We start from the raw sequence: 25371 nt of genomic DNA, 5'->3' as shown, positions 1-25371 counted from the left end.
TGAGCTGCTGATCGTCACCAAACTGGAATGAAGCAATCATAACTGTAGTCAGCCGTATAAGAACTGTGTCTCTCTGACACAGACCTGCATCACTCACAGCCACTGAGACAGGTAAGTAGTTGAAACACAGATAATTCTACACACACAGGTGTAAATACAACAAACTTAAAGAAACTTGGATATAAAGTGACTACTGTGGTAATGGGAAAGAAACATCCAACATCATGACATGAAGCATTTTAAAGCTGACATGAAAAACATCTTTGCTTTGTTTTCTTGTAAGTCAGAAAAGATCTTCTAATTTATCTGTTTGTGTTCAGTCAAGATGAAGTTGCTGCTTGTTGTTGCTGCTGTTCTGGCTGTATCCAGCAGTGCCAGCATCTCTCTGGAAGATCTGGAGTTTCCTGCCTGGAAGCTCAGGTTTGGTGAGAGAATGGACTTTTTCTCTCTTCTTTTATTTTAAGTTTTTGTCAGAATGTGTGGAAAATTTCGTACCTAAAATAGTTTTTTATCCATATTTAATATGATTTTTTTAACAAATTTTTATTGATCATTTTCCTTTCTTTGTATTTAATTTTTTTTTTTTTTTCATTTGGCAGAAAAATCCTATGCCTCTCCATCAGAGGAGGCTCAAAGTATCTGCCGATCTGGCTCAACAACCGCAAATTTGTACTAATGCAGACCAGGGTTTGAAGTCCTTTCGCCTTGGGTTGACCTACTTTGCTGACATGGTATGTGCAGAAAAAGTTGTGCCATTCAGGTTTTGAATTGCCATCATTACGTTTAGTTTAAGTTGCTAAAATGTAGTGCTGTCAGTGTTAATCTCAGTGTTAAAGGCATAACCGCATTAACGCGGCAAATCTCCATCAGCGAGTTAACGAGGATCGCCCCATGCGTGGGGTTTCACGGTGCTAACGCGTTAACGAGCTAACCGCGCTAACGCTTTGACGCCGTAACCCAGAGTCTCCATTTCAACTTGGGTTGAAAGTGCGAACTTCAAACTATACACCAGTTTTTAAATTGTGTCCATAGGCCACGTAAAACCAGAGTTATGATAAAAAATACACGCAATGTTTTTTTCTTAACAAAACAGTGATGTTTACAGCAGGAAGAACGGTAAAAACTGTGTTTTCTACAGACAGCGCTAGCAAACATTCTTCGCTTGTGAGTGAAAGAAGAAAAAGAATAACGCCCCTTCCCTATTGGTGTTAAAGTGTACCATGTCAGTCAATCAAAAATATGATATGGCAACATGTGGCATTTGGTTGTTTAGGAAGAGGGGGCAGTTTTAGGAGTGACGCCGGCGAGAGAAAGCGGGCGAGCGAAGGAAAGAGAGAGAGCGAGTTTTTTCATATGTCTGTCACTACCCGAGCCGTACCGGAAACCCGATCGGTACCACGCATGCGCAAATCCTACGTCACGTCCTCTCTTTGCGAACATTGCGACAGTTATGTATTTGAATGACACGGTTAGCGCCCAGTTTGCTCCTAGCATTTCTCAACAGCTCTGCCTCCTTTTCGACTGCCCGGGACATTTAAACAATGAATAATCCGTATACAAACAAATTCATGCTTTTCTCCTCAACAGAGAGCGTCCCCCGATTGAACAACAGCGCCGTAAAATAAGAAGAATGGTACCTAATTACAGACTTAATAATACTGATTTAATAATATGTCGGTCATCAGCCAGATTAAGTGTTTACTGACAATTGACAGTGATAGCGGACATCATCATCACTATTCTAACAATCCTCTCCACACAGACAAGCATAAGCACACTCGACGATCACTAAATCAAATTTATTTGCAAAATTTGTGCATAATTTTTAGAAATGTACAATTTCTATTTGCATTTCAAGTTATGAAAATGATTCGTTAAACATGATTGTGCTTTTTACATTAAAAAATATAACTTTTTTCTATTCGGATTTTAAATTTTTTCTCTGAATTTAGATCAATTGTGCCAATATAGTATGTCAAAATGAAAAAAATAACTCCAATCTCAGATATTTGAGGTTGTGCTGAAAATAATGATACCAAACAAGGCAAGATAAACAGTTTTTAAAGGTGAAATATAGAGGTAAAATCAAAAGTAGTCAAAAGAGGGTTAAAAGTACAAAAATACATTGTTGCTAAGCTTAAACTGGAATAACCTTTCTTTGCCACTATTTGAGCTCAGCTTGTGTTACATCATTTGGAGATAAAATTTGGCTAAGGGCATTGCTTTTCATGGCATTAAGTTGTGAAAGTTTCGATGTACTGTCACATTTGCTCAGTGTTGGGACTAACGCGTTATTAAGTAACACGTTACAGTAACTACGTTATTATTGTGGTAACGAGCACGGTAACTAGTTATTATGCCAAAACCAGGAACGCGTTACTCGTTACTGGGATTTAGATAGGCTCGTTACTCGTTACTTCGTGTGGTGGATATCGCGGAGCTTCCACAGATTCAATAACATTAGCAAGTGGTGGAAGCCAGCAGGTGGATGAAGGAAAGGGGAGGCAAGAGGAGAGACCCGAAGCGGCCGCCGGTCCGCGTGTCAGGTGAACTGAACTTCAGGTAAGAAGTTATGACCTGCAGTCTATCTGAGTCAGATATAAACCAAGTTTAGGTGGAGTTTATTTTCGGTATGCTGACATTTTCGTACTGCGTGCTAGCTAGCATGACGGAGCTTCTATACAGCTGGGTGGGTGCTATGTTACTGATGTTGAACTTTATTTTGTTCATACGGTTAATTATTAGAGTTGCCAACCGTCCAGTAAAAAACAGAATCGTCTGGTATTCAGAGAAAATATTACGCGTTTCGTACTGAGGTGAAAAGGAACACAGTTTGTCCCGGACTTCAGCTACAATGAAAAAGACACAAAGCTGAAGCTGCACAGCTGCCTCTTCTTCTCTCATTCTCTCCCGTTTCTACCTCAATCACGAAACTGATCAATGATCAGCTGATCGGCTTTTCTCTCTTGTTTATTTATCGCCCACTTTGCGCCAGAAAGAGGAAACCAGCGGATGTCGTGCTAAACAACATCAGCACGTTTAAGCTTGATCAGCTGTTGTTAGAATTTATTTAATATTAATTTCTAGTATCAGCTGATGTTTGCTGGAGCCACAGCTGTAAAGCTGCTGGTCATGATATCGGTTTGGATATGTGGTGAGAGGGAAACATGCAGATGAAACCAGGAGATGTCCTTACTGAATCATCAGAGCTGAACAGGTGATGGAGAAACAGGTTTACCTTTTAGGTGACATGAATGAGTTGAAGGGAAGTTATGAACTGTTTCTGAGAGACAAATAACACCAGCATCCTTTTCTAAGTAGCTGACAGCTGGTAACTGTGCAGGGGCGGGTCTAGCAAAGTTTTGCCAGGGGTCCATGTAGGGCATTAACAGGGAAAGGGGGGGGGACAAGGAAATAGTTTTCTTTATTATTCTCATTTAAAATGTCTAGCTTTTAAAAAAATAATTATCTGAGTCTTACAACAAACAATTGATAGATTGATACATATATACCATCAGAACAGTGTACATCACTGTCACAACAGTGTTTATTTTCATTCAAAGGCTTTATGATTTTTCCTATAATGGTGGGCCGGTCTCTAGTCAAAATGCCCGGGACGATTGTTTTGTCCCAGTCCAGCTCTGTATGCAGCTCATCTGCAGTCTGGTGTTACCTACATCTTCCTATTCAGAAGGCAGAATTTCCAAGTTCTGAGTACAATCAAAAGCACCACGACTGCAGTTTTTGTGTTGGATGTAAAAAGCAGGCTAGAATCATGGCGGCGGTCAACGACGGTCCAGGCGTGGGATTTCTCTCGTGGAAATGTGCACATTATTTTTCCTTTCTATTGGTAGGTGGCACAGTGCACTTGTGGCAAGTAAGCAAGCTAGAAGACTGAAGCAACACATTAACAAGAGAATTCTGAGTAAAACCAAAGTTACTTTCCCTAGTAACTAGTTACTTTGAAAGTAACGAGTAACTTGAAGTAACTGAGTTACTTTTTTAGAGAAGTAACTAGTAATGTAACTAAGTTACTAATTTAAAGTAACTTACCCAACACTGCATTTGCTTACATTGATTTTGACACTGCTGATAGCCACACCACTTTTCTTCATTTGGTTTCTCTCGCTCACCTTTCTTCCTTTTCTTTTTTGTGTGAAAACACATCACTCACACTTCACATCAGCAGTCACCCTTATTTAGCTATACACTACTGACACAGTTAAAACACAATGTATTTAGTCTTTTTTATTATTTATTCTATGAATTACCCCAAAAAGACAAACTCCTGACTCCATGAACAAAAAAAATTGCATTTCATAACTCAGTTAAAAAAAATAAATCCTCAGAAGTTTATTACATTTCAACTGAACTTTAAACACATTACGGTCAAAGCAGAAGAAGAAAAGACATGGCTATTAAGTCATATACTACCAGTACAGTGAAACGACACAAATAAAATTTTATTTTTGGTCTTTATAAAGTTATTCCTTGAATCACCAAAAAGGGAAAAGATACTGCCTCGGTTAAAGAAAATGCATAAGTGGATGCTCAGAAGTTTATGATGTTTTAATAGCACTTTAAACACATTTTGGTCAAAGCAGAAAAAAAGATGCAGACGAGTTTGCTTCCACCTTGTCAGACCAGAGGGTAGCTTGCTTCAGTAGCAATCCCACACTGGTTGCCTTTGTTCCTGGTCATCTTAATGTATCCCTTGTTTCCCCATCCACTACCCCAGCTACAGAAAGAAAATTTAGCTGCTTAGAATTAGTTGTGTTCATACTAATAGTTCAACAGAATGTAAAGACATAATAATCTGATTATGAAGCGATAAATAAGATGCTTTAGACAGCTGTATATCACTACTCAAAAAATATTGGAATGAGTGAAGCGCATGAATTGAAATATAAGCATCAAACTGGATGTTTACCTGTTCTTGACCAGCCAGTAGTCATGTCCATTCTCAGTACCATAACCCACAGCCAGCACAGCATGGTTCAAGTTTATGTTGCTGCACCAAGGTTCATCATACACTCCTGGAAAAACAGAGTAAATATTGAAAAAACCTAATAAACCCAATTTCTTTTTCTATTTGCATATATTTTTCATGGCATTTCAATGTCTGCACCTGATTGGTAGAGTTGGAATGACACACGAGAATCATCAATGGACACAGATATTGGTCCGATAGTAGCCACGGCTTCCATGAGGGCTTCTTCAAATGGACTCACATCAACATAACCATTGCATTTGGCACCAATAGAATTAGACCTGTAACGGCATTGTCCATCCTAATTGAGAGAAAATGTCATAACTCATTAGAAACTTTACTGTACTGACATATTATGAAGGGATAATCACAATTATATTACCTGACTTTCAAATTATGATTTACATCAACAAGAAATCAGGTGTGATATGTTTTTGACATATTACTTTAGCCTCATAACGGTAGGACTTCTCAGTGTCAACTCCTCCATTGTCTCTGATGTACTGAAAGGCCCAGTTCGGTTCTCCTCCATCACAGCCGTTGTTGCGATATTTACGAGAGCAGTCCACCAACTGCTGCTCACTCAGAGGCACCAGTGTTCCTGTCTTCTTGAAGTGCTGACCCTCCAGTGCACCAGTCTGCAATAAGGATGAGTTAATTTTCCATGTTAGAAAAATTCACTAAGTTATATGTACTTACTGCACTGAAAGCCCAGCAGGAGCCACACTGCTGCTGATGCTTGACATCAGTGACGTATCCCTGTTCCCTCCAGTCAACAGTTTTGGGCAGGACTGTAACTTTAGGCAGCCGATTTAAGGTAGAGGCACGGCAAGGCAGAGAGGCATTGAAGGAGCCAAGACAGCCCAGCTTTTTGTACTCTTCATTTTCCTGAAGAGGGACGACATTTATGATGCTTTTGTTTCCAAATGGCATCTAAAATTACAACTGAACATATTGATGAAAATTTAAATGCTGAAGGGTAAAAACAAAACAACATCTTTTTCTGCACATACCATATCAGCAAAGTAGGTCATCCCAAGGCGGAAGGACTTCAAACCCTGGTCAGCCAAAGCATTGTGCTTTAGCACAAGTTTACGGTTGGTGAGCCAGATCTGCTTCCTTTGAGTCTCCTCTGATGAAGAGTCGTAGGATTTTTCTGTCAGTTGAAAAAGGAAAATGAAATGTCATCATTAACTAATAAAATCAATCAGGTAACAGGTTTCCTGCCAAACATGATTAAAAGCATTTGGGAAATGGCTAAAAAAAAAAAGAGGAAAGGAAGAGTCTACTGTCTCACCAAACTTGAGCTTCCAGGCATGAAACTCCATGTCTTCCAGAGAGACTCTGGCACAGCTGGATACAGCCAGAACAGCAGCAACAACTAGAAGCAACTTCATCTTGACTAAAAACAAGCTGAAACAGACAAAAATCATTTTGTTAGGTCTAAACTCACAGACCTCGCTGTCTCAGAGACCTGTCACTCCGAACAAAGCAAGACACTCAGAGCTTGCCTTGCTGGCAAGGGAAGCATCTGTCTGAGTAGTGTTGCCACTCGCCCATCCAAGCAACAACTTCAAACCTGACTTCCCTCTTTTGCCTCTTTTTATTGACAGCAGTGGTTAAGCAGCTATACACAGTTCAATAAGTCACGTGACAGTCTTAAGCATGCATGTGTGAGCTTGTGTGTGTGTGTTATCACACCTATCACTTCCTGACACCATATATGGCGTGACCCTTCAACAACGTCTCAAGTCACTCCATTTAACACCCCAACATGTACAAAAGGAGAAGTGAGCAGTCCTGCTAAACTCATAAAAAACAGGAACTTGTGGTTTCTTGTGTGCAACTGTCATGGCTGGGGCAGCAGTCGTGTGATGTATTGAAGGAGGACCCAAGTTGCAGACGGTGGTGGTGATGCGAGTGAATTTTATTTACAGTGTGGCAAGTGGCAAACAGGAAATGTGGAACAAGCTAGACATTAACTAAACTGGGAAATCTAGAAACCAAACCTGAAATCATAATATACGGAGACACACGGGATGAGGAGCAGAAAGATGCTGAGAACACCAGATTACACAGAATGACACAGACAAACCCACAAGGAGCAGAGGTAGATGCTAGAAGTACAGACACAAGGTAATCAGAAAACGACACAAAGGAGGAACACACAGCTGAACCTAATGGGCATGACGAGACACAGAACTTCAAAGTAAAATCTGTTTTACAAACAAACTCAGGAACACGAACACAGCACGGGAAAGCACACAGGCAGGAATAACAAAACACCAAGAACTGTTGAACAAAATACCAAAATCAGAATAAACTAGAACACAGGATAATAATAGGAACAGTAAACACAACACGCTGGGTCTAACGACCCAGGACCCTGACAGCAACAGAAAATTATAGCGAAGAGACAGCTTCCTACATCTTATGTTGCATTCTAATAAAGGGAGAAAAATTTTATTCAGCACACATACAAGCAATGTGTCATGAGATGGCTGTGAGCAGGCAGGTGAGGACCCAAACCTATGGGCAGAAATTTGTGCCATCAGAAACTGAATTTGAATAAGTTAAATTTGAAATTGAATTTATGGTTTGAAAATGAATTGATTTGCTTTGAAACTGCATTTTATCCTTTAAAAATTCAGCTCTCGAATAATTTCAGATTCACTTCTCACCATTCAGTTTCAGTTCTACAATTCAATTTCAGTTCCAAAATTCAGTTTTTTGGGACTTACATCCGGTTCCGGTTCAAGCGCAGATTAATAGAACTACAGACTGATAGCGTTACTGACGGGAATCTATAGCGTCTTGAGCTGAATTAAGACTTCAGAAGTCATTCGTCATGTCGAATGACCAGCGGATAAACTCTCAGGTTGGTAATAAATGTATTACATGTATAAGAACAAGCGTCATGTTAACAAATGATAGCCGTACAGTAACCTTTATGCTTATTGTAGCTGCTAGCTAAAAACGCTAATTTAGCGTAGTTTGCCCTGATTTCAGCTTTGACAAACAAATATGATCGACTGTTTCTAGTAGAATTCCAAAGTTGTCATCTTGTACCCTGTCAGAGCCCTGTATGCTTGCAGAGACCCCTACAGTAGGGAAACATGCAAAACGCTGTCCAAACCTTTGTATTTGAGCTTTATTTATGTCTTACACAGCATCCCAGCTCTTTAGCGAACTTAATAACTTTAGCTAAAGTGAATAGTTAGTCTTATTCATTAGTGCAGCGTTACTGGATCACCTCTGTTTGAAGTGATATAATATGATATACAACTATCACTGAAACAGCAAACTTTGTAAATAAACAACACTTCTCATTCTCTAAACGTTTGGCCACAGCTGTAGATTACACTATCAGTGCTTGTTCACTCTTGACAATAATTACATTTCTAAATTCTCTTTGTGCATTTACAGGTAAACAATATCTAATATTTTATCTAAATGACTGCTTTGTCTTTGAAAAGGTGAAGAGCCTGAGGCCGGTGACAGTCCAGTTCTACTCTAAGTACATCCTTACGGTGGCTCACAGGACAAGGCGACATTCCTGTCCTGCCAGAAGAGAAGAGAAACTTCAGAGTCTTCATGAAGTTCAACCAAAACCTGTCATATTCCATATGACAGGGGTCTCAAACTCCATTCCTCGAAGGCCGGTGTCATGCAACTTTTCCATGCCCTCGAGGACTGGAGTTTGAGACCCCTGCCGTATGGTGTTTATGCAGTTTTCTACCCCACAGTTACAGCATGTCTGACTGCCTGTTCAGCATATGCAAAAATATATGATGAGTTTAAGCATGTGATGACTAAGGCCTTCCATTATGGTGTTTGTCATCACATGTCACAGACATCTGGATGATCATTTGGAATAAACAAAAAAACAAAAAACTTGTTACTTCATCTTTTATCTTTATTATTATTTTTCTTATTTTACATTTTTCATTGTTAGGCATTGGGTTTATTTGTAGTAGTCCTTTCCAGCTTCTTTCCCTCTTCCATGTTACTGTGTCAGCTTGTCAGCATCTGTTTGGGGTTGGGAGTGGAACAGGAAGTAAGGAACAGAAAGTGCCATTTAAACCAGGAGAGGATCTTATATTTCAGAAGAAGGGATTAATTCAAAAGAAATGACCTCAATGCCATATTTTATTTAGGAACCCTAGAGAGCACTTTGCAAAATAACACATTCTTATAATTTCACCCTCAGATGAGCCAAGCTACGACTGTCAGGGAAGGTGATGTAGGTACAGAGCATGTGAGAGTGGTTAAGTTAATGTCTCTTGTATAGATGAAGGCACAGGAAGGATCAATGGCACGGCGTAGAGATTCAGTATCTTCAGTCTTCAGTGGACACTCCATTTCTGGCACAAAACACCTGTAAAAGATGGTCGATTTAGGAGGTGACTCGACAACTTCAGCCTGTCAAACATAGCAATGGAGCAGTATGTTAAAAAAAAAAAAAATCTAATTAAGCATGCACTCAGCACCCTAAGAATTATTATGGTAGTTAAACACAGTGATAGTTGTATATCATATTATATTACTTCAAACAGAGGTGATCCAGTAATGCTGTACTAATAAATTAGACTATTCACTTTAGCTAAAGTTATTAAGTTCGCTAAAGAGTTGGGATGCTGTGTAAGACATAAATAAAGCTCAAATACAAAGGTTTGGACAGCGTTTTGCATGTTTCCCTACTGTAGGGGTCTCTGCAAGCATACAGGGCTCTGACAGGGTACAAGATGACAACTTTGGAATCCTACTAGAAACAGTCGATCATATTTGTTTGTCAAAGCTGAAATCAGGGCAAACTACGCTAAATTAGCGTTTTTAGCTAGCAGCTACAATAAGCATAAAGGTTACTGTACAGCTATCATTTGTTAACATGACGCTTGTTCTTATACATGTAATACATTTATTACCAACCTGAGAGTTTATCCGCTGGTCATTCGACATGACGAATGACTTCTGAAGTCTTAATTCAGCTCAAGACGCTATAGATTCCCGTCAGTAACGCTATCAGTCTGTAGTTCTATTAATCTGCGCTTGAACCGGAACCGGATGTAAGTCCCAAAAAACTGAATTTTGGAACTGAAATTGAATTGTAGAACTGAAACTGAATGGTGAGAAGTGAATCTGAAATTATTCGAGAGCTGAATTTTTAAAGGATAAAATGCAGTTTCAAAGCAAATCAATTCATTTTCAAACCATAAATTCAATTTCAAATTAAACTAATTCAAATTCAGTTTTCAAAAGCTTTCATTCAAGTTACAATTCAGATTCAATCCGAGTAATTCAAATTCAAATTTAACTTATTCAAATTCAGTTTCTGATGGCACAAATTTCTGCCCATACCAAACGCAAAACTCACGGAAACAGAACTGAATTCAAAAATCACTGCTTTATTGCAGGCTTAACACTGATACAGAACTAGACTGGGAATGATACACTGAGGACCGAGGAAACACAGGGGAAATCACACAGCTTCAGGGATGAGACATTTGACGACTCAACCCAGTACTGAGGGAGACGTGGATATAAATACACAGAGGGTTAATGAGGGAAGTGGAAGCACACGGGAAACACAGGTGACACAAATAATCATAACGAGACAGGGCAGGAACAAACACAACATGATGCATACTGACAGGAGACTGTCAAAGTAAAACAGGAAGTACACAGAGGCGCAGACAGGAGGGGAGGAGAGAACACGGGGAGAGCACAGACATAACGGGCTGGGGAAAACATGGAATAAAACACAAGGAGAAACGAGGCATGGGGACTCACAGATACGTGGAGGGGGACACGGGGTAAAGACATGAGGGGAATTCTAATAAACTAAACTGAACAACCTGGAGCCATAGAATAAATAAAGAACAAAATACAAAAACACAAGAAAACGAAGAACGCTTGGTTAAAATGACCCAGGACCATGACACAATGGAAATTTTCTAAAGCTGAAATTAAAGCTTCTAATTGTCTAGCTCTTTCTGCACTATGACAACCATATTAGGACACATAGAAACAATGATCATGTGACTTTGCACAAATGAGAATCTTAAAATAATCAACTCTAACACATTTCACAAATAAAACTGAAAACCAATACGTTTCTGCTTCTTCTTTTCACAGGTCAGATACTGAAAAGTGTATTTGCGTTTGTCTATATGTTATCTCTGTTGTAGCTACTTAGCTGTCTCATTGTCTTTGTCTGTCCTGAAGACTGAAGTATAACTACATGGGAGGAGTTCTTATATAGCTGACTACAACTATTCAGCTGCTCATAAACAAACAGAATATTAGATACAGAAAGAGGTGGAGCTATACATTAAGAAGAGGCTCACATGATACTACTGTTTTGAGGGAACATTTTATTTAACACTTTGTTGTATGATTTGATAAAGTTGTACATAGCTTTTAGAGATTTCACTGAATGCTTGGGTTTTTCAACCTCCTGCAATTATCCATTGGAGTTTAGGTGAAGGGGGAAAAACATTATGATAGTCAGCAGTCCTTCATCTTTTTTGAGTATGAGTTGAGTCATGAGTTGAAGTTAAATTAGAGTTTCCAGGTTTGTCAAGCCATGTTTGATTATGACAATATGAATTAGCACACTTAAAAGTTGAAAGTTGGTCAAATATATTGATTGTAATACAATTTAAAATCTGCACCTGATAGGTTTAACTAGGCACAAACCTATTGCTGGAACAACTGAGACAATTTTACTGCAACTAGCAAAGCATGAGACACCAGGCAGAACTCTTTACTGCAACTAGCAAAGCATGAAACACCAGGCAGAACTCTTTGTGTGATCTCGTGCACGAGGGAGATGACCAAGATGAACGCTGTTCCTGCCGCTCGAACCCCAGTCACTCTCAGTCAGCTCCCCCGTAGCACTGCTGTTTATTGTGGTGACATGAATATGCATAGGTTCATTTACATATGACATCTTAAACAGGCATGTATGTGAACAAAGAGTACCAGTCTGTGTGTAGTGTAGGTACGCGTGTGTGTATGTATGTGGGTGTGTGTATGTGTGTACATGGATGTGTGTGTGTGTGGGTCAAGATATGACCCTGTGAATACCTCCTTAAATGCCGGCACCAGGAGTCCAGCCGTCCACCTAAACAAAGGGCTCTTATACTTAAACAGATGCAGAGTAGGTGTCCTCCCATACTACATATCAGAAAGAGAAGGTACGACCTCTCTATTGACCTTGGGACATGTGTGGTATGCCAGAACACTGGCAACTTAAAGGCCTACTGAGGATCAGACATTCTATCATTACACACAGGGCTGGACTGGCCATCGGGCATACCAGGCATTTGCCCTGTGGGCCACTCGTGATTTTTCGTTTTTATGGGCCGATGGGGTTTTATTTCTTTTCTTTTTTTAATGGTATAAATGAATGGTGGTGCATTGGCCAGTTGGTCATGATTGACTCTAGGCTGGACCAATTACAGCCGAGGAGGTCGGACTTTAAAGTTGAGGTGAAAAGGAATGCAATTTGTCCCATACTATTTCAGCTAGAAAGTTGCAAATTCATTCATGAAACTGATCAATGATCAGCTGATCGGCTTTTCTCTTTGCACCAAAAAGAGGAAACCAGCGGATGTCGCGCTAAACAACAGCAGCACGTTTAAGCTTGATCAGTTGTTGTTAGAATTTATTTAATATTCATTTCCAGTATCAGCTGATGTTTGCTGGAGCCACAGCTGTAAAGCTGCTGTTCATGATATCTGTTTGGATATCTGGTGAGAGGGAAACATGAAGATGAAACCAGGAGATGTCCTTACTGAATCATCAGAGCTGAACAGGTGATGGAGAAACAGGTTTACCTTTTAGGTGACATGAATGAGTTGAAGGGAAGTTATGAACTGTTTCTGAGAGACAAATAACACCAGGATCCTTTTCTAAGTAGCTGACAGCTGGTAACTGTGCAGGGGCGGATCTAGCAAAGTTATGCCAGGGGGCCAGGTAGGGCATTAACAGGGAAAGGGAGGCACTAAGGCTACGTTCACACTGCAGGCGAAAGCGCATCAAATCCAATTTTTTTGACCCTATGCGGCCCATATCCAATCATGGTATAACAGTGTGAATGGCACAAATCCGATATTTTCAAATCCGATCTGGGTCACTTTCGTATGTGGTACTGAATCCGATACATATCCGATGTTTTAGAAAGCGACTGCTGTTTGAACGGTCATGTCGCATTAAATCCCTCTTTTACGTCACTGACACAGGACAGACGCCAATTATCAGCGCCGGAGAAGCGTCCGAGAAGACATTGCGAACGCTTCCTGGCCATCCAGTGTAGATGTCAGTGAAACTGTTGGGAAGACAACGTGAACATTTTATTTGTACTGTATAATCTGCAAATTCTGACAGAAATCTGCAACTATCCTTTGAAGCACCGCTCCTCTCTAAAACAGCAATAAGGATAATTATTAGGTTATCTACATTATTATGTAAATAACAAAATAACTTAAAGCAAAAATTGGGAAACGTAAAGTCCGAAGTCTTTATATTAAAGGCCATCAGTCAAACCAGGGGCGATTCTAGGATTAGAGCTTTGGGGGTGCTGAGCACCCAGAGAGCTGCCCAGCCAGGCAAGATAAACTTTACACGTCACGATGAGACTTCTTCCCCGTCTCTGTCAGTCCCTGCATCCTTAAATGTCTCCAGTTGTCCCAAGTTCTCTCTGACTGTCCCGTGTTTCTCCCTGTCGTCATCATCTGTTGTCTTCATCTCCGTTATCAGTCATCATAATTTTACCATCTCTGTGCAAGTCTGCAAATTGCTTTCTTAAATCATATGATTCTTAAATTCATCAAGTCTCTCTGTGCCTGGGTCCTCGTCTCAAAACATGACATTACTGTTTTGTACATTTTAACACAATTTAATCCCCACAATTGTGAAAGAAAAGCAAAACACTTTTTTTGTCTGTAACAAAACCATCAAATCTGATAAAGGTTATTTAAATGCTGCAAAAGAAGAATGGACTGAAATAAAAAAAAAAAAAATACATATCCTAACCTTAATTACTGGGGGAGAATAATGAATGATGCTCATAGTGAGTAAGAAGTAAACTGAGTGCATTTTTTGGACAGAGATTCACTTTTAATGTGTATGTATAATATAATACAGATACATAAAAAATACTCCCAAAACAGAATAAGTTATTACAAATAAAAATCTTTACTGCAGATTCTAATTTGACTAATTTAATAATACTAATTTTGTGTTGTAAGACTTATGAGTTTCATGCTTTCATAGTGGTACTTGGGAGAGCTTGATATTTTCCCAATGGTACACACTGTAAAAAGTTTGAGAAACACTGATAAGTGTACAGGTCCTTCTCAAAAAATTAGCATATTGTGATAAAGTTCATTATTTCCTGTAATGTACTGATAAACATTAGACTTTCATATATTTTAGATTCATTACACACAACTGAAGTAGTTCAAGCCTTTCATTGTTTTAATATTGATGATTTTGGCATACATAACTCATGAAAACCCAAAATTCCTATCTCAAAAAATTAGCATATTTCATCCGACCAATAAAAGAAAAGTGTTTTTAATACAAAAAAAGTCAATCTTCAAATAATTATGTTCAGTTATGCACTCAATACTTGGTCGGGAATCCTTTTGCAGAAATGACTGCTTCAATGCGGCGTGGCATGGAGGCAATCAGCCTGTGGCACTGCTGAGGTGTTATGGAGGCCCAGGATGCTTCAATAGCGGCCTTAAGCTCATCCAGAGTGTTGGGTCTTGCGTCTCTCAACTTTCTCTTCACAATATCCCACAGATTCTCTATGGGGTTCAGGTCAGGAGAGTTGGCAGGCCAATTGAGCACAGTAATACCATGGTCAGTAAACCATTTACCAGTGGTTTTGGCACTGTGAGCAGGTGCCAGGTCGTGCTGAAAAATGAAATCTTCATCTCCATAAAGCTTTTCAGCAGATGGAAGCATGAAGTGCTCCAAAATCTCCTGATAGCTAGCTGCATTGACCCTGCCCTTGATAAAACACAGTGGACCAACACCGGCAGCTGACATGGCACCCCAGACCATCACTGACTGTGGGTACTTGACACTGGACTTCAGGCATTTTGGCATTTCCCTCTCCCCAGTCTTCCTCCAGACTCTGGCACCTTGATTTCCGAATGACATGCAAAAGTTGCTTTGATCCGAAAAAAGTACTTTGGACCACTGAGCAACAGTCCAGTGCTGCTTCTCTGTAGCCCAGGTCAGGCGCTTCTGCCGCTGTTTCTGGTTCAAAAGTGGCTTGACCTGGGGAATGCGGCACCTGTAGCCCATTTCCTGCACACGCCTGTACACGGTGGCTCTGGATGTTTCTACTCCAGACTCAGTCCACTTCTTCCGCAGGTCCCCCAAGGTCTGGAATCGGTGCTTCTCCACAATCTTCCTCAGGGTTCGGTCACCTCTTCTCGTTGTGCAGCGTTTTCTGCCACACTTTTTCCTTCCCACAGACTTCCCACTGAGGTACCTTTATACAGCACTCTGGGAACAGCCTATTCGTTCAGAAATTTCTTTCTGTGTCTTACCCTCTTGCTTGAGGGTGTCAATGATGGCCTTCTGGACAGCAGTCAACTTGGCAGTCTTACCCATGATTGCGGTTTTGAGTAATGAACCAGGCTGGGAGTTTTTAAAAGCCTCAGGAATCTTTTGCAGGTGTTTAGAGTTAATTCGTTGATTCAGATGGTTAGGTTAATAGCTCGTTTAGAGAACCTTTTCATGATATGCTAATTTTTTGAGATATTGAATTTTTTATGCAATATTTTTTGCCCATTTCTGCCACATTATCAGTGGGGTCACTAGTTTTCCTTGCCCGGTTGAGCTGTGTTTTAGCTCAGTGAGATGAGCAGCCGTTCTCAGACTGGGAGGCCCGGATGAGTTTGGCACAGTGAGATGAGTAGCTGCCTTGCGCCCAGGAGGGCCAGGTTCGAATCCTGCTCAAGGCGACATTTTTTTTTTCACCACCATAAAACTTTTTGCAACTTTAAAACCTTTTTCAGCTTTTCAGCAGACAGCTTCAGCGTTAAGGCATCCACACAGCATTTTCGCAGGAAATGCAAATTTTTCTAGTTCTTTATTCCACTATTTACTAGTTGCTTCCGTACGTTTTTCGGCACTTAACTACTCCCTCAGTTTTTGTGCTATTTTCACCGTTCAAATCTTAAAAAATTCTGCTCTTTCTGCTCTTTCCTGCTATGACTTTTGGTGCTCATAACTTCTATACTTTTTGAGATATTGAATTTTTTATGCAATATTTTTTGCCCATTTCTGACACATTATCAGTGGGGTCACTAGTTTTCCTTGCCGGTTTGAGCTGTGTTTTAGCTCAGTGAGATAAGCAGCCGTTCTCAGACTGGGAGGCCCGGGTTCAAATCCCGCTTATGGCAACATTTATTTCAGTTAACAGTTAAACTTTTTTTAACTCTTTTCAACACAAATTTCAGCTTTTTCACCCCTTTTCAGCAGAACTTTCAGTTTTTTCACCACTTTTCAGCACAAATCCCAGCTTTTTCAGCTGTTTTCAGCAAAAACCTCTTTTCAGCAGAAATTCTGCTGATTGAACTCTTTTCAGCAGAATTTTCAGAATTTTCACCTCTTTTCAGCCCAAATTCTGCTTATTCACCTCTTCTGCAAAATTTTCAGCCTTTTCACCTCTTATTAGCACAAATCTCAGCTGTTTTCAGGAAATACTCTTTTCAGCAGAAATTCTGCTGATTCATCTCTTTTCAGCGCAACTTTCTGCTTCTTTACCTCTTTTCAGCAGAAATTCTGCTGATTCACCTCTTTTCTGCAAAATTTTCAGCCTTTTCTCCTCTTATCAGCACAATTCTCAGCAGCTTCTGCTCATTTCAGCAGAATTGTCCGTCTCTCCACCTCTTCTTTGTGAGAATGAGTTTGACTCAGAGAGAGTGACTTTGGCTTAGTGAGATGAGTAGCCGCTTTGAAACTAGGAGGTTTACAACAGTTGGTGTCGTAAACCACCGCCTCTGTTCAAAGATGGTCGCTCACAGTGGACATAGATGGCCTCTTTCACTCCTCTTTCAAACCATCTGTCCTCTCTGTCCAAAATGTGAACATTGGCATCCTCGAAAGAGTGACCTTTATCCTTTGAGTTCCCTCCCCAGACGCCTTAATGCCCACTCACATCCTGGGCCATCTGACCTCAGGAATTCACATAACAAGGTGGGGCCAGGTTTCACAATGAGCTCACCCGAAACCCTGGCTGATTAGGTCCCACACCCGCTTTCACACCTTGGCTCATGTGATTAGAGGATCACCAGGCGGTCCTTTGTCCCCCCTTGGGGGGATACTCCCACTGGGTTTAAATCTGGGACTCTCGGCCATTTGACCTTAGAACTGAAGAAGCTTCTCGGATGAGAGGTGAAACACCTTCAAGCAACTTAAAGAAGTCCAGACGCTTTTCTTCACAAACTCCTTTGACTACGATGACCTGGATGACTGAGAACCTTCACAGACATACTTCATGTAAATCAAAGTATTTATATCAAGTCCCAGTGAAATGAAGCCGTTTCTTCTCTCGTCATATCTCCGCGACGGAGGTACAAAGAGCAATGAAAATCACAGTCAATGTTCACCAAAGTCTGCTGAATCACCCAGTACAAGAATGATGCTTCTATTCCACCGAGTGTTTGAGTTACACAACGTTTTGTAACACCAAAAAACGGCGTTTTTTGCCTCTCACTGCGATCTAATTCTGACTGCTCAAGTCTCTGTCTTTCAGACCCCCCCCCCCCCCCCTTTCCAGGTGGCGCAATCAGTAATGACACGGCTCTGCAGCTCAAAGGTCGTGGGTTCAATCCCACCTTGGTCCACATGTTTTTTTTTTTCACTACAAATTTAGACACTATCACAGACCTGTAATTTATATTGCTAATTTATTACAATTCTGCAAAGTTTTATGATTTTAGCAGCTTTTCTGATATGGACCTCAGATTCTTGTTAACGCTCCATGGCAGAAATACATAACACAGCCTGATGAAGCAGACAGAGGCAGTACCTCTGATTGGTGAATTTGAGCAGAACCAGGTTGTTCTGCCTCTTTTCAGCAGAAATTCTGCTGATTCACCTCTTTTCTGCAAAATTTTCAGCCTTTTTACCTCTTATCAGCACAATTCTCAGCAGCTTCTGCTCATTTCAGCAGAATTGTCAGTCTGTCCACCTCTTCTTTGTGAGAATGAGTTTGGCTCAGTAAAATGAATACCTGACTTGAGACCAGGAGGGCCAAGTTTGAATCCTGCTCAGGGCAAGTTTTTTTTTTTCACCACTTTTCAGCAAAAATTCTGAAAAGTGGTATTCTGGTTGCTTCCGTACGTTTTTTGCCGCTTAACTACTCCCTCAGTTTTCATGCTATTTTCACCGTTCAAATCTTAAAAAATTCTGCTCTTTCTGCTAATGTGTGCTATGACTTTTGGTAATCATAACTTCTATACTTTTTGAGATATTGAATTTTTTATGCAATATTTTTTGCCCATTTCTGACACATTATCAGTGGGGTCACTAGTTTTCCTTGCCCGGTTAAGCTGTGTTTTAGCTCAGTAAGATGAGCAGCCGTTCTCAGACTGGGAGGCCCGGGTTCAAATCCCGCTTATGGCAACAATTTTTTCAGTTCATAGTTAAACTTTTTTAACTCTTTTAAACACAAATTTCAGCTTTTTCACCCCTTTTCAGCAGAATTTTAAGTTTTTTCACCCCTTTTCAGCACAAATCCCAGCTTTTTCAGCTGTTTTCAGCAGAAATTCTGCTGATTCACCTCTTTTCTGCAGAATTATCTGCTTCTTTACCTCTTTTCAGCAGAAATTCTGCTGATTCACCTCTTTTCTGCAGAATTTTCTTCTTCTTTACCTCTTTTCAGCAGAAATTCTGCTGATTCACCTCTTTTCTGCAGAATTATCTGCTTCTTTACCTCTTTTCAGCAGAAATTCTGCTGATTCACCTCTTTTCTGCAGAATTTTCTTCTTCTTTACCTCTTTTCAGCAGAAATTCTGCTGATTCACCTCTTTTCTGCAGAATTTTCAGCCTTTTCACCTCTTATAAGCACAATTCACAGCAGCTTCTGCTCATTTCAGCAGAAATTCTGCTGACTCACCTGTTTTCTGCAAATTTTTCAGCTTTTTCACTTCTCTGCACGAAGCTCAGCAGCTTCTGCTCATTTAGCAGACTTGTCATTTTCTCAATCTCTGTTTTGGTGAGAAATAGTTTGGCTCAGTCGCGGGGCCCCTTCGCGTATAGGTGTAACGGAGAAACAGCCAATCAAATCGCAGCTTTTCAGGAATTGAAAAAAAAGGATTTTTTTTACACTGAACCGTCTGAGCGCGGGTTCGAGTCCTGGTTGGGACAAAGGTTGTGTTACATTATCAAAAGTTAAACACCATTTTCAATTTACTTATTGTGGATAACATTTACTTTTCACTTTGCTTTTTATTATTATTTCATTATCATTTTATTTATATTATATAGTGTTATGGTCTGTGGAGCAATTTTTCTGCATTACGTACTTATACTGTCACAAAGTACATAACTCAGACTGAACTGTATCATCACAGTTTGAGATGATACATACCAGACATATAGTCTACAACAGGGGTGCCCAATCCCAGTCCTCGAGAGCTACTGCCCTGCAGCTTTTAGATGCGTCCTTGTTCCAGCACACCTGAATCAAATGAATGGCTCGTTATCAGGCCTTTGCCAGACTTGATGGCATGCCGAATTGGTAATCCAACTATTTGATTCAGCTGTGTTGGAGTAGGGATGCATCTAAAAGCTGCAGGACAGTAGCTGTCGAGGACTGGGATTGGGCACCCCTGGTCTACAATTATGCAGACATCCAACTTTTAATACAAAGACTAAAGCTAAAACTATAATACAGATAGATTCTGTTGGCATAGAAAATTAAGCTTATGCATAATTTCAATAAGGAAGATCTGTAATAAGTCATCTGTCTGCTTCCTGGTGGCTGCCAGTTTATATCTATTCATTTTCCAGCACAAACTCAGTACTGACATCATTACTTTATTCCAGTCATGCTCTTGCCAGCCTCCACTCTGCATGCTTTAAATCTGTTGCTCTTCTGCTTCTGCCATTCTGCGTTTCAGATCCGCAGCCATGCAGCCCACCTCCTTTCTTTTCTCCTCCTCACTGTGGTCACTCAGAACCCTGTCCCAGCCTCCATCTTCATCTTCATTACTATCAGCATGTTGACTCTGGGGTGGTTGTTGTGCAAAATCCTGTCACTGCTGGGATTCTTTTTGCTATGATGGGTCATTGGAGTCTTAACTGCCAAACAGTTAGATTTATTTCTGTATCTCAATAAACCATGTTCAGTTTTTCCACATGATCTCTTCTTATTGAATTGTTTTTGTAGATAAGTTTCAAGCTAGCAAGCAATACCTAAATATTATCACCAGAAGTGAGAAACTGTCTGCAGCTCCAGCTGTGTGCTGCATGTATTAAAGATAACTTTAGACATTGTGTGGTGGTCATGTCTGAAACAGGCTGTATAGTCACACAGATAAAAGACAGCAGTCCTGTTTCTAATATTACAAATGAAAACAGAAGGATTATGAAGGTAAAAGCTGTGAGACCCCTCTAGAGAAAGGATGGCTTGTTATCATTACATGAAGTGATTTAGAAATAGTATGTAAGCTTTAAGGCCAGCACTCACAACTTATTAAAACTGATTACCTGATGGTGAGCACACAGATATATAAACATATAGGTGAACTCTAAGAAGAAAACTGTGTTGATATTTTTGCAGAAAACTATTTATTTACACTTTTATATTTACAATCTGTTTTTATTTATATAAACAAAAGAAACATTCACAACTAGAACAAAACTGTCTTATGTACAATATCAACTGTTTCTCCCTTATTTACTGTTTTCTTCCACCATACAGCCAGCATACAATTATACTATTAGAGGAACATCGCCGGAACGTGGCCAGAACACACAAAAACAAGAACAAGACAACATATAAAAGTTCAGGCTCAGCTTTGGAGATCAATTCATGTAAAACTATTTTACTCCAGTTCTGAAACCTTTCATTTGAAAACCTGTGTTTGCTCCTGAAGATCCTCTGGGTGTGGACCCTTCTGCTGCTGCTGGCACAGTGACTAGTTATGCAGAGACAGAGGACAGAGGCATATGAGATGTAAACAGACTTAGCCATTATCACGTCTGACATTTAGTAATAACGCAGTACTTACAACTCTGCATGTGGAGTTTTACAGGTGAGATGCTCAGCATTGCGTCCTCCAGGTCTTTATCCTCATCCATCCCTATGATGCAGGCAACAACTAGATAAATATATACTGAACTTGTTTCACATCAACAACGTTATTAAAATATTATTAAAACAACTTACCCAGGGGTTTAGTTGGAGCATTTGTGGAAGCAGACACAGACTGCTGCTTCTTCCGCACGTACTGCTGCAGCTTATGCATCCGTGTTCCTTGACTGCAGCTCTTCCTCGTGATAAAGTCTCCATAGCCGTCACCTCTGCCACCCCAAATCTCCTTCCAGGTGCTCTTGGCTCATGAGCCAAAGCCAACCAGCTGATCATCCTCAGAGGCTTCTGCTCCAACACTCACTCTGCTGGCCTCGTAGTTCAGAAGAGTTTTTATCTCTGTAAAGCTGAGGGCATACTGTACAAATGAATGCAAGCTCTCCTTGCCATGTCCTTCTTCCACAGAGGTCCCTACAGCCTCTTGCTTCTGGAGATCTTTGATCAGGTACATGGTGTACCCGACATTCATTCTCCAGAAGCCACTGGAAAGATTTCCCTTTATACTTTCCAAACTGCAGGATGTACTCTCCCTGCACTTCCTTCATGTCAGAGGCATCCCCTCCTCTCTGATAGATGACAGTCAGAGCATCGTCCTCCCTCACAGGTGCAGACTTGTCCTGAAGCTTGGGGACATTTTTAATCCGCCGAGCTTCTTTTGACGAGTCCCGGGGAAGGTATCCAAGTGGCCCCTTGCGGAACGCCACAGAGATTTTCCCTGGATATGGCACAATTTTCTTCTGCATCTTGACATGCAGTGAAAAAATAAACAATTATATTAAACAAAATTGATTCCAAACACAAACAAAGACATTTCAGGCTATAATTTTGCTGCACATTGTGGCTGGGTTTAACAGCAGGATGCAGGAGAACAATAAAGAGACACAATTTGAAAGAAAATTTGACAACATTTGCGATAAAAGTGTTTTTTCCTCCAGGTATAACAAACTGTTCTGTCTGTAAATAAAAACCTTTCATGGTTGAATGATTATTGGCATATCTGCAAAATTTGTGGTAACTGCTTAATAGTCATGGCACATAAGAATTGCTGGTAGATTAACAACATATATGTATTTAAGCTATCGTGTTTATTCATACACGAGTGGGCATTACTCATGTTGATATCAAGACAGACTTTCGCATTGATAAGGTGACTGACCATTACAACATGAAAGCAATACATTTTCTTTTAAAGCAAGTTAAGTCATTTAGCATGTCATCTCATAACAAGACACTTATCGGTTATTTAATTGTACCACATTATAGTAATGTCAGTGTCACAGCAGTCAGAAACCTACAAAGTTTATTTAAAAGTAAAACACGTCAATGAAACACGCAATCAATTTAAGGAGCAGGTTCATTCATGATTTACCGTGCCACTTTACAACAGCGGATAAACTCCCACCGTCTTTAACTGAGCGATGGATGCTTCGCAAATGCAATCGGAACACGTCTATTACCTGTAATATACACCTGTAAATGTATTCTGTTGGTTTACTCTTATTTCAAACAACGTTTCTTACCTTTGATCAATGAACGAGGATCGTTGAGATGTGTTGCGAGCGGTGAGTTACTTGTTTTCTCGTAAAAGAGGAGATTTTTTAAAAGTGCCGCCGCCGCATCTCAAACTCGCAACAGCGCCGGAAGACCGTAGTGGCCAAAGATATATTACATCCGTAGTGGTTTAGCACTACCATAGAGAATGAATGGGAAACGGTTTAGGCCGTTTAGCTAAACAATCCCAGGCTCCCGTGCGGGTTAGCCACCTTCAGACAAGGAGAGCCAAGTTCGAGTCCTGGTTATGGCGACATTTTTTTTTCACCTCTTTTCAGTACATGTCTCAGCTTCTTTATCCCCTTTCAGTAGAATTTTTTGCTTTTCACCACTTTTCAGCAAAAATTTATGCTTCTACTCCTATTTTCAGCAGAATTTTCAGTTTCCTCAATGCCATACAATTTTTGCACTTTATCATGTTTTTCAGTTATTTTCAGCAGACAGCTTCAGCGTTACAGCATCCACAGCATTTTCGCAGGAAATGCAACTTTTCCTAGTCACTCTTGGTCTGCTTGTTGTTGGAAACAACTGATCCTGTTCAAACACATTTGTTTAATTCTGATGCCATGTGCGCCTCTATCAGTAAAGGATACACTTTGTCCTTGTGATAGAGGAAATTTAAGGCAAAGCAATATTTATAACTTTTTGAGACAGATCAAATGTATCTTCAATGGAAATGGTACAAATCATAGGAATTTGATATTTTTGTAAAAAATCCACAACTCTTTACTTCAGTCTTTTTGTGTTTCCAGCGCTGCCTTTGGCACTCCAGTGTTCTTTACTTTAAAGTCTCTTTGTGTTCCTCCAGCTGCCAGAAGGTATTGATCTTTTGACTGGAAGGATGACAGTGGTGTCAAATATCAGAGGCAACATAGTTCATGCTGGGTTTCAGTGCAGGGATTCCATATAATTTAGTGTTCAATTCAGTTCAACTTAAATTTATTTATATAGCATCAACATTTCAACAATAGTCACATAAGGCACTTTGTACTATACAGTGAAGGTCCTACATCTTTAGAGAGCAAACCCCAACAATCAGATCATCCTCTAGTGGCTGCGTCTTTCCATTGGGTTGCAAACCTCAGACAAGCAAACATCTTTGGGAAAAGATTACTCCTGTCTTTGAACATATTTTTTTCTGTTTGTAACATTTCTTTCTAAAACACATCTCAGAAGGATAAACAGGGGTTGAAAGGCCATTTTACTTAAAAATACATTTCACTTCTCAAATATCACTGTGTGTGTCTCATATATGATATATTTAACTGACATTTTTTATTGTAACAACCAATGATTTATACAGGAAAATAATGACTATTAACAAGGTTGCCCAAACTTTTGCATCCCACTGTATATATGAGGTGGTGTAGGGTCATACTATTAGTTACTTTATTGGTTTCTTTTAAAATCCCTTTTCAACAACATAGTACTTGGTAAAAAATTCTGTTTGCTAATATAATTGTGATCACAACTTCATATTGTTTCAGTTGAATAAAATGTTTAATGAATTATGACATTTTCTCTCAATTAGGATGGACAATGTCGTTACAGCCCTAATTCTGTTGGTGCCAAATGCAATGGTTATGTTGATGTGAGTCCGGATGAAGCTGCTCTGAAAGAGGCTGTGGCCACCATTGGACCAATATCTGTGGCCATTGATATTTCTCATGTGTCGTTCCAATTCTACCAATCAGGTGCAGACTTCGCGCACCCTTGTGGAAAGTGCCAAGAAAAATATCTTCAAATTTTTTGAAGTGTTTGTTTATTTTTTCATACCTGTCAGACCGATTGACATGTATTTCCAGGAGTGTAAGATGAGCCTTTGTGCAGCAACATAAAGTTGAAGCATGCTGTTCTGTTTGTGGGTTACTGTGAATTGGGATGATTACTGGCTGGTCAAGAACAGGTACATAACCACACGTGATGGTCATATTTCATCTATAATTCATGTGCTTCAGTCCTTCTAATATTACTGAGTGCTGACATCATGTCTCTACATTTTATTGAACTATTAGTGTGAACATAACTCATTCTTAGCTGCTAAATGTTGTTTATTTGTTTGTTTCTGTAGCTGGGGTCTTCAATGGGTAGACATGGGATACGTTAAGATGACAAGGAATAAATCTAACGAGTGTGGGATTGCTACTGCAGCAAGCTACCCTCTGGTCTGAAGAGGTGGAAGCAAACTCACCTGCATTTTTTCTTCTGCTTTGACTAAAATGTGTTAGTGAAGGGCTAGTGAAACATCATAAACTTCTGAGCATTTAAACATATGTGTGCATTGTCTTTAACTGAGGCAATCTTTTCCCTGGTTGGTGATTCAAGGACTAATTTTATAAAGACTTTGTGTGTTTTCTAGTGATGTGTTGGTCGCGAACGAAACGGCTCTTAGAGACGGATGTTTGAAGTGAACAACGTAAGGAGCCGTGCTTTTTTTTTTTCTTTCGCTCACCCTCTCTCTTGCACTTTTTTTTTCGCTTCA

At 40.0% G+C, this 25371-nt stretch overlaps 1 protein-coding gene, 1 long non-coding RNA gene and 1 pseudogene across 4 annotated transcripts; 1 reads left to right on the top strand and 2 right to left on the bottom strand.

Annotated features, from left to right (window-relative positions):
• The window catches only part of LOC100704545 (cathepsin L1-like), a 37846-nt pseudogene extending 12786 nt beyond the window's left edge, over positions 1 to 25060 (top strand).
• LOC100705087 (cathepsin L1-like) lies at positions 4256 to 6604 on the bottom strand. Of its 3 annotated transcripts, none has more exons than XM_003453207.5 (7): positions 6288 to 6603; positions 6004 to 6146; positions 5690 to 5878; positions 5437 to 5628; positions 5129 to 5291; positions 4931 to 5036; positions 4256 to 4738 (listed from the first exon to the last, which is right to left on the bottom strand). In XM_003453207.5, the coding sequence occupies exons 1-7, from the start codon at positions 6421 to 6423 to the stop codon at positions 4639 to 4641; spliced, it is 1029 nt and encodes a 342-aa protein (XP_003453255.2). In that variant the 5' UTR covers positions 6424 to 6603; the 3' UTR covers positions 4256 to 4638. The 3 variants fall into 3 exon arrangements, with proteins under 3 accessions (XP_003453255.2, XP_013131840.1, XP_025756533.1); XM_025900748.1 differs by having other exon boundaries at positions 4628 to 4757; positions 6288 to 6604; XM_013276386.3 differs by lacking the exon at positions 5437 to 5628.
• On the bottom strand, positions 21274 to 22947 carry LOC109195982 (uncharacterized). The gene is made up of 3 exons (XR_002057417.2): positions 22859 to 22947; positions 21417 to 22081; positions 21274 to 21330 (listed from the first exon to the last, which is right to left on the bottom strand). It is a non-coding gene; the product is annotated as an uncharacterized LOC109195982 (long non-coding RNA).
• Positions 25061 to 25371: the final 311 nt, after the last annotated feature.

The sequence above is a fragment of the Oreochromis niloticus genome, linkage group LG19, assembly GCF_001858045.2.
Source record: "Oreochromis niloticus isolate F11D_XX linkage group LG19, O_niloticus_UMD_NMBU, whole genome shotgun sequence".
Classification (NCBI taxonomy): domain Eukaryota; kingdom Metazoa; phylum Chordata; class Actinopteri; order Cichliformes; family Cichlidae; genus Oreochromis; species Oreochromis niloticus.
This window is presented reverse-complemented; position numbering and strand designations above follow the sequence as displayed.

Coding starts and splice junctions, on each gene's coding strand:
- LOC100705087 (XM_003453207.5), bottom strand. CDS start 6,423: ATGATTTTTGTCTGTTTCAGCTTGTTTTTAGTCAAGATGAAGTTGCTT. Junction 5,629..5,689: donor CCTGCTGGGCTTTCAGTGCA/GTAAGTACATAT, acceptor TCCTTATTGCAG/ACTGGTGCACTGGAGGGTCA. Junction 5,037..5,128: donor ATTCCAACTCTACCAATCAG/GTGCAGACATTG, acceptor CTGTTTTTCCAG/GAGTGTATGATGAACCTTGG.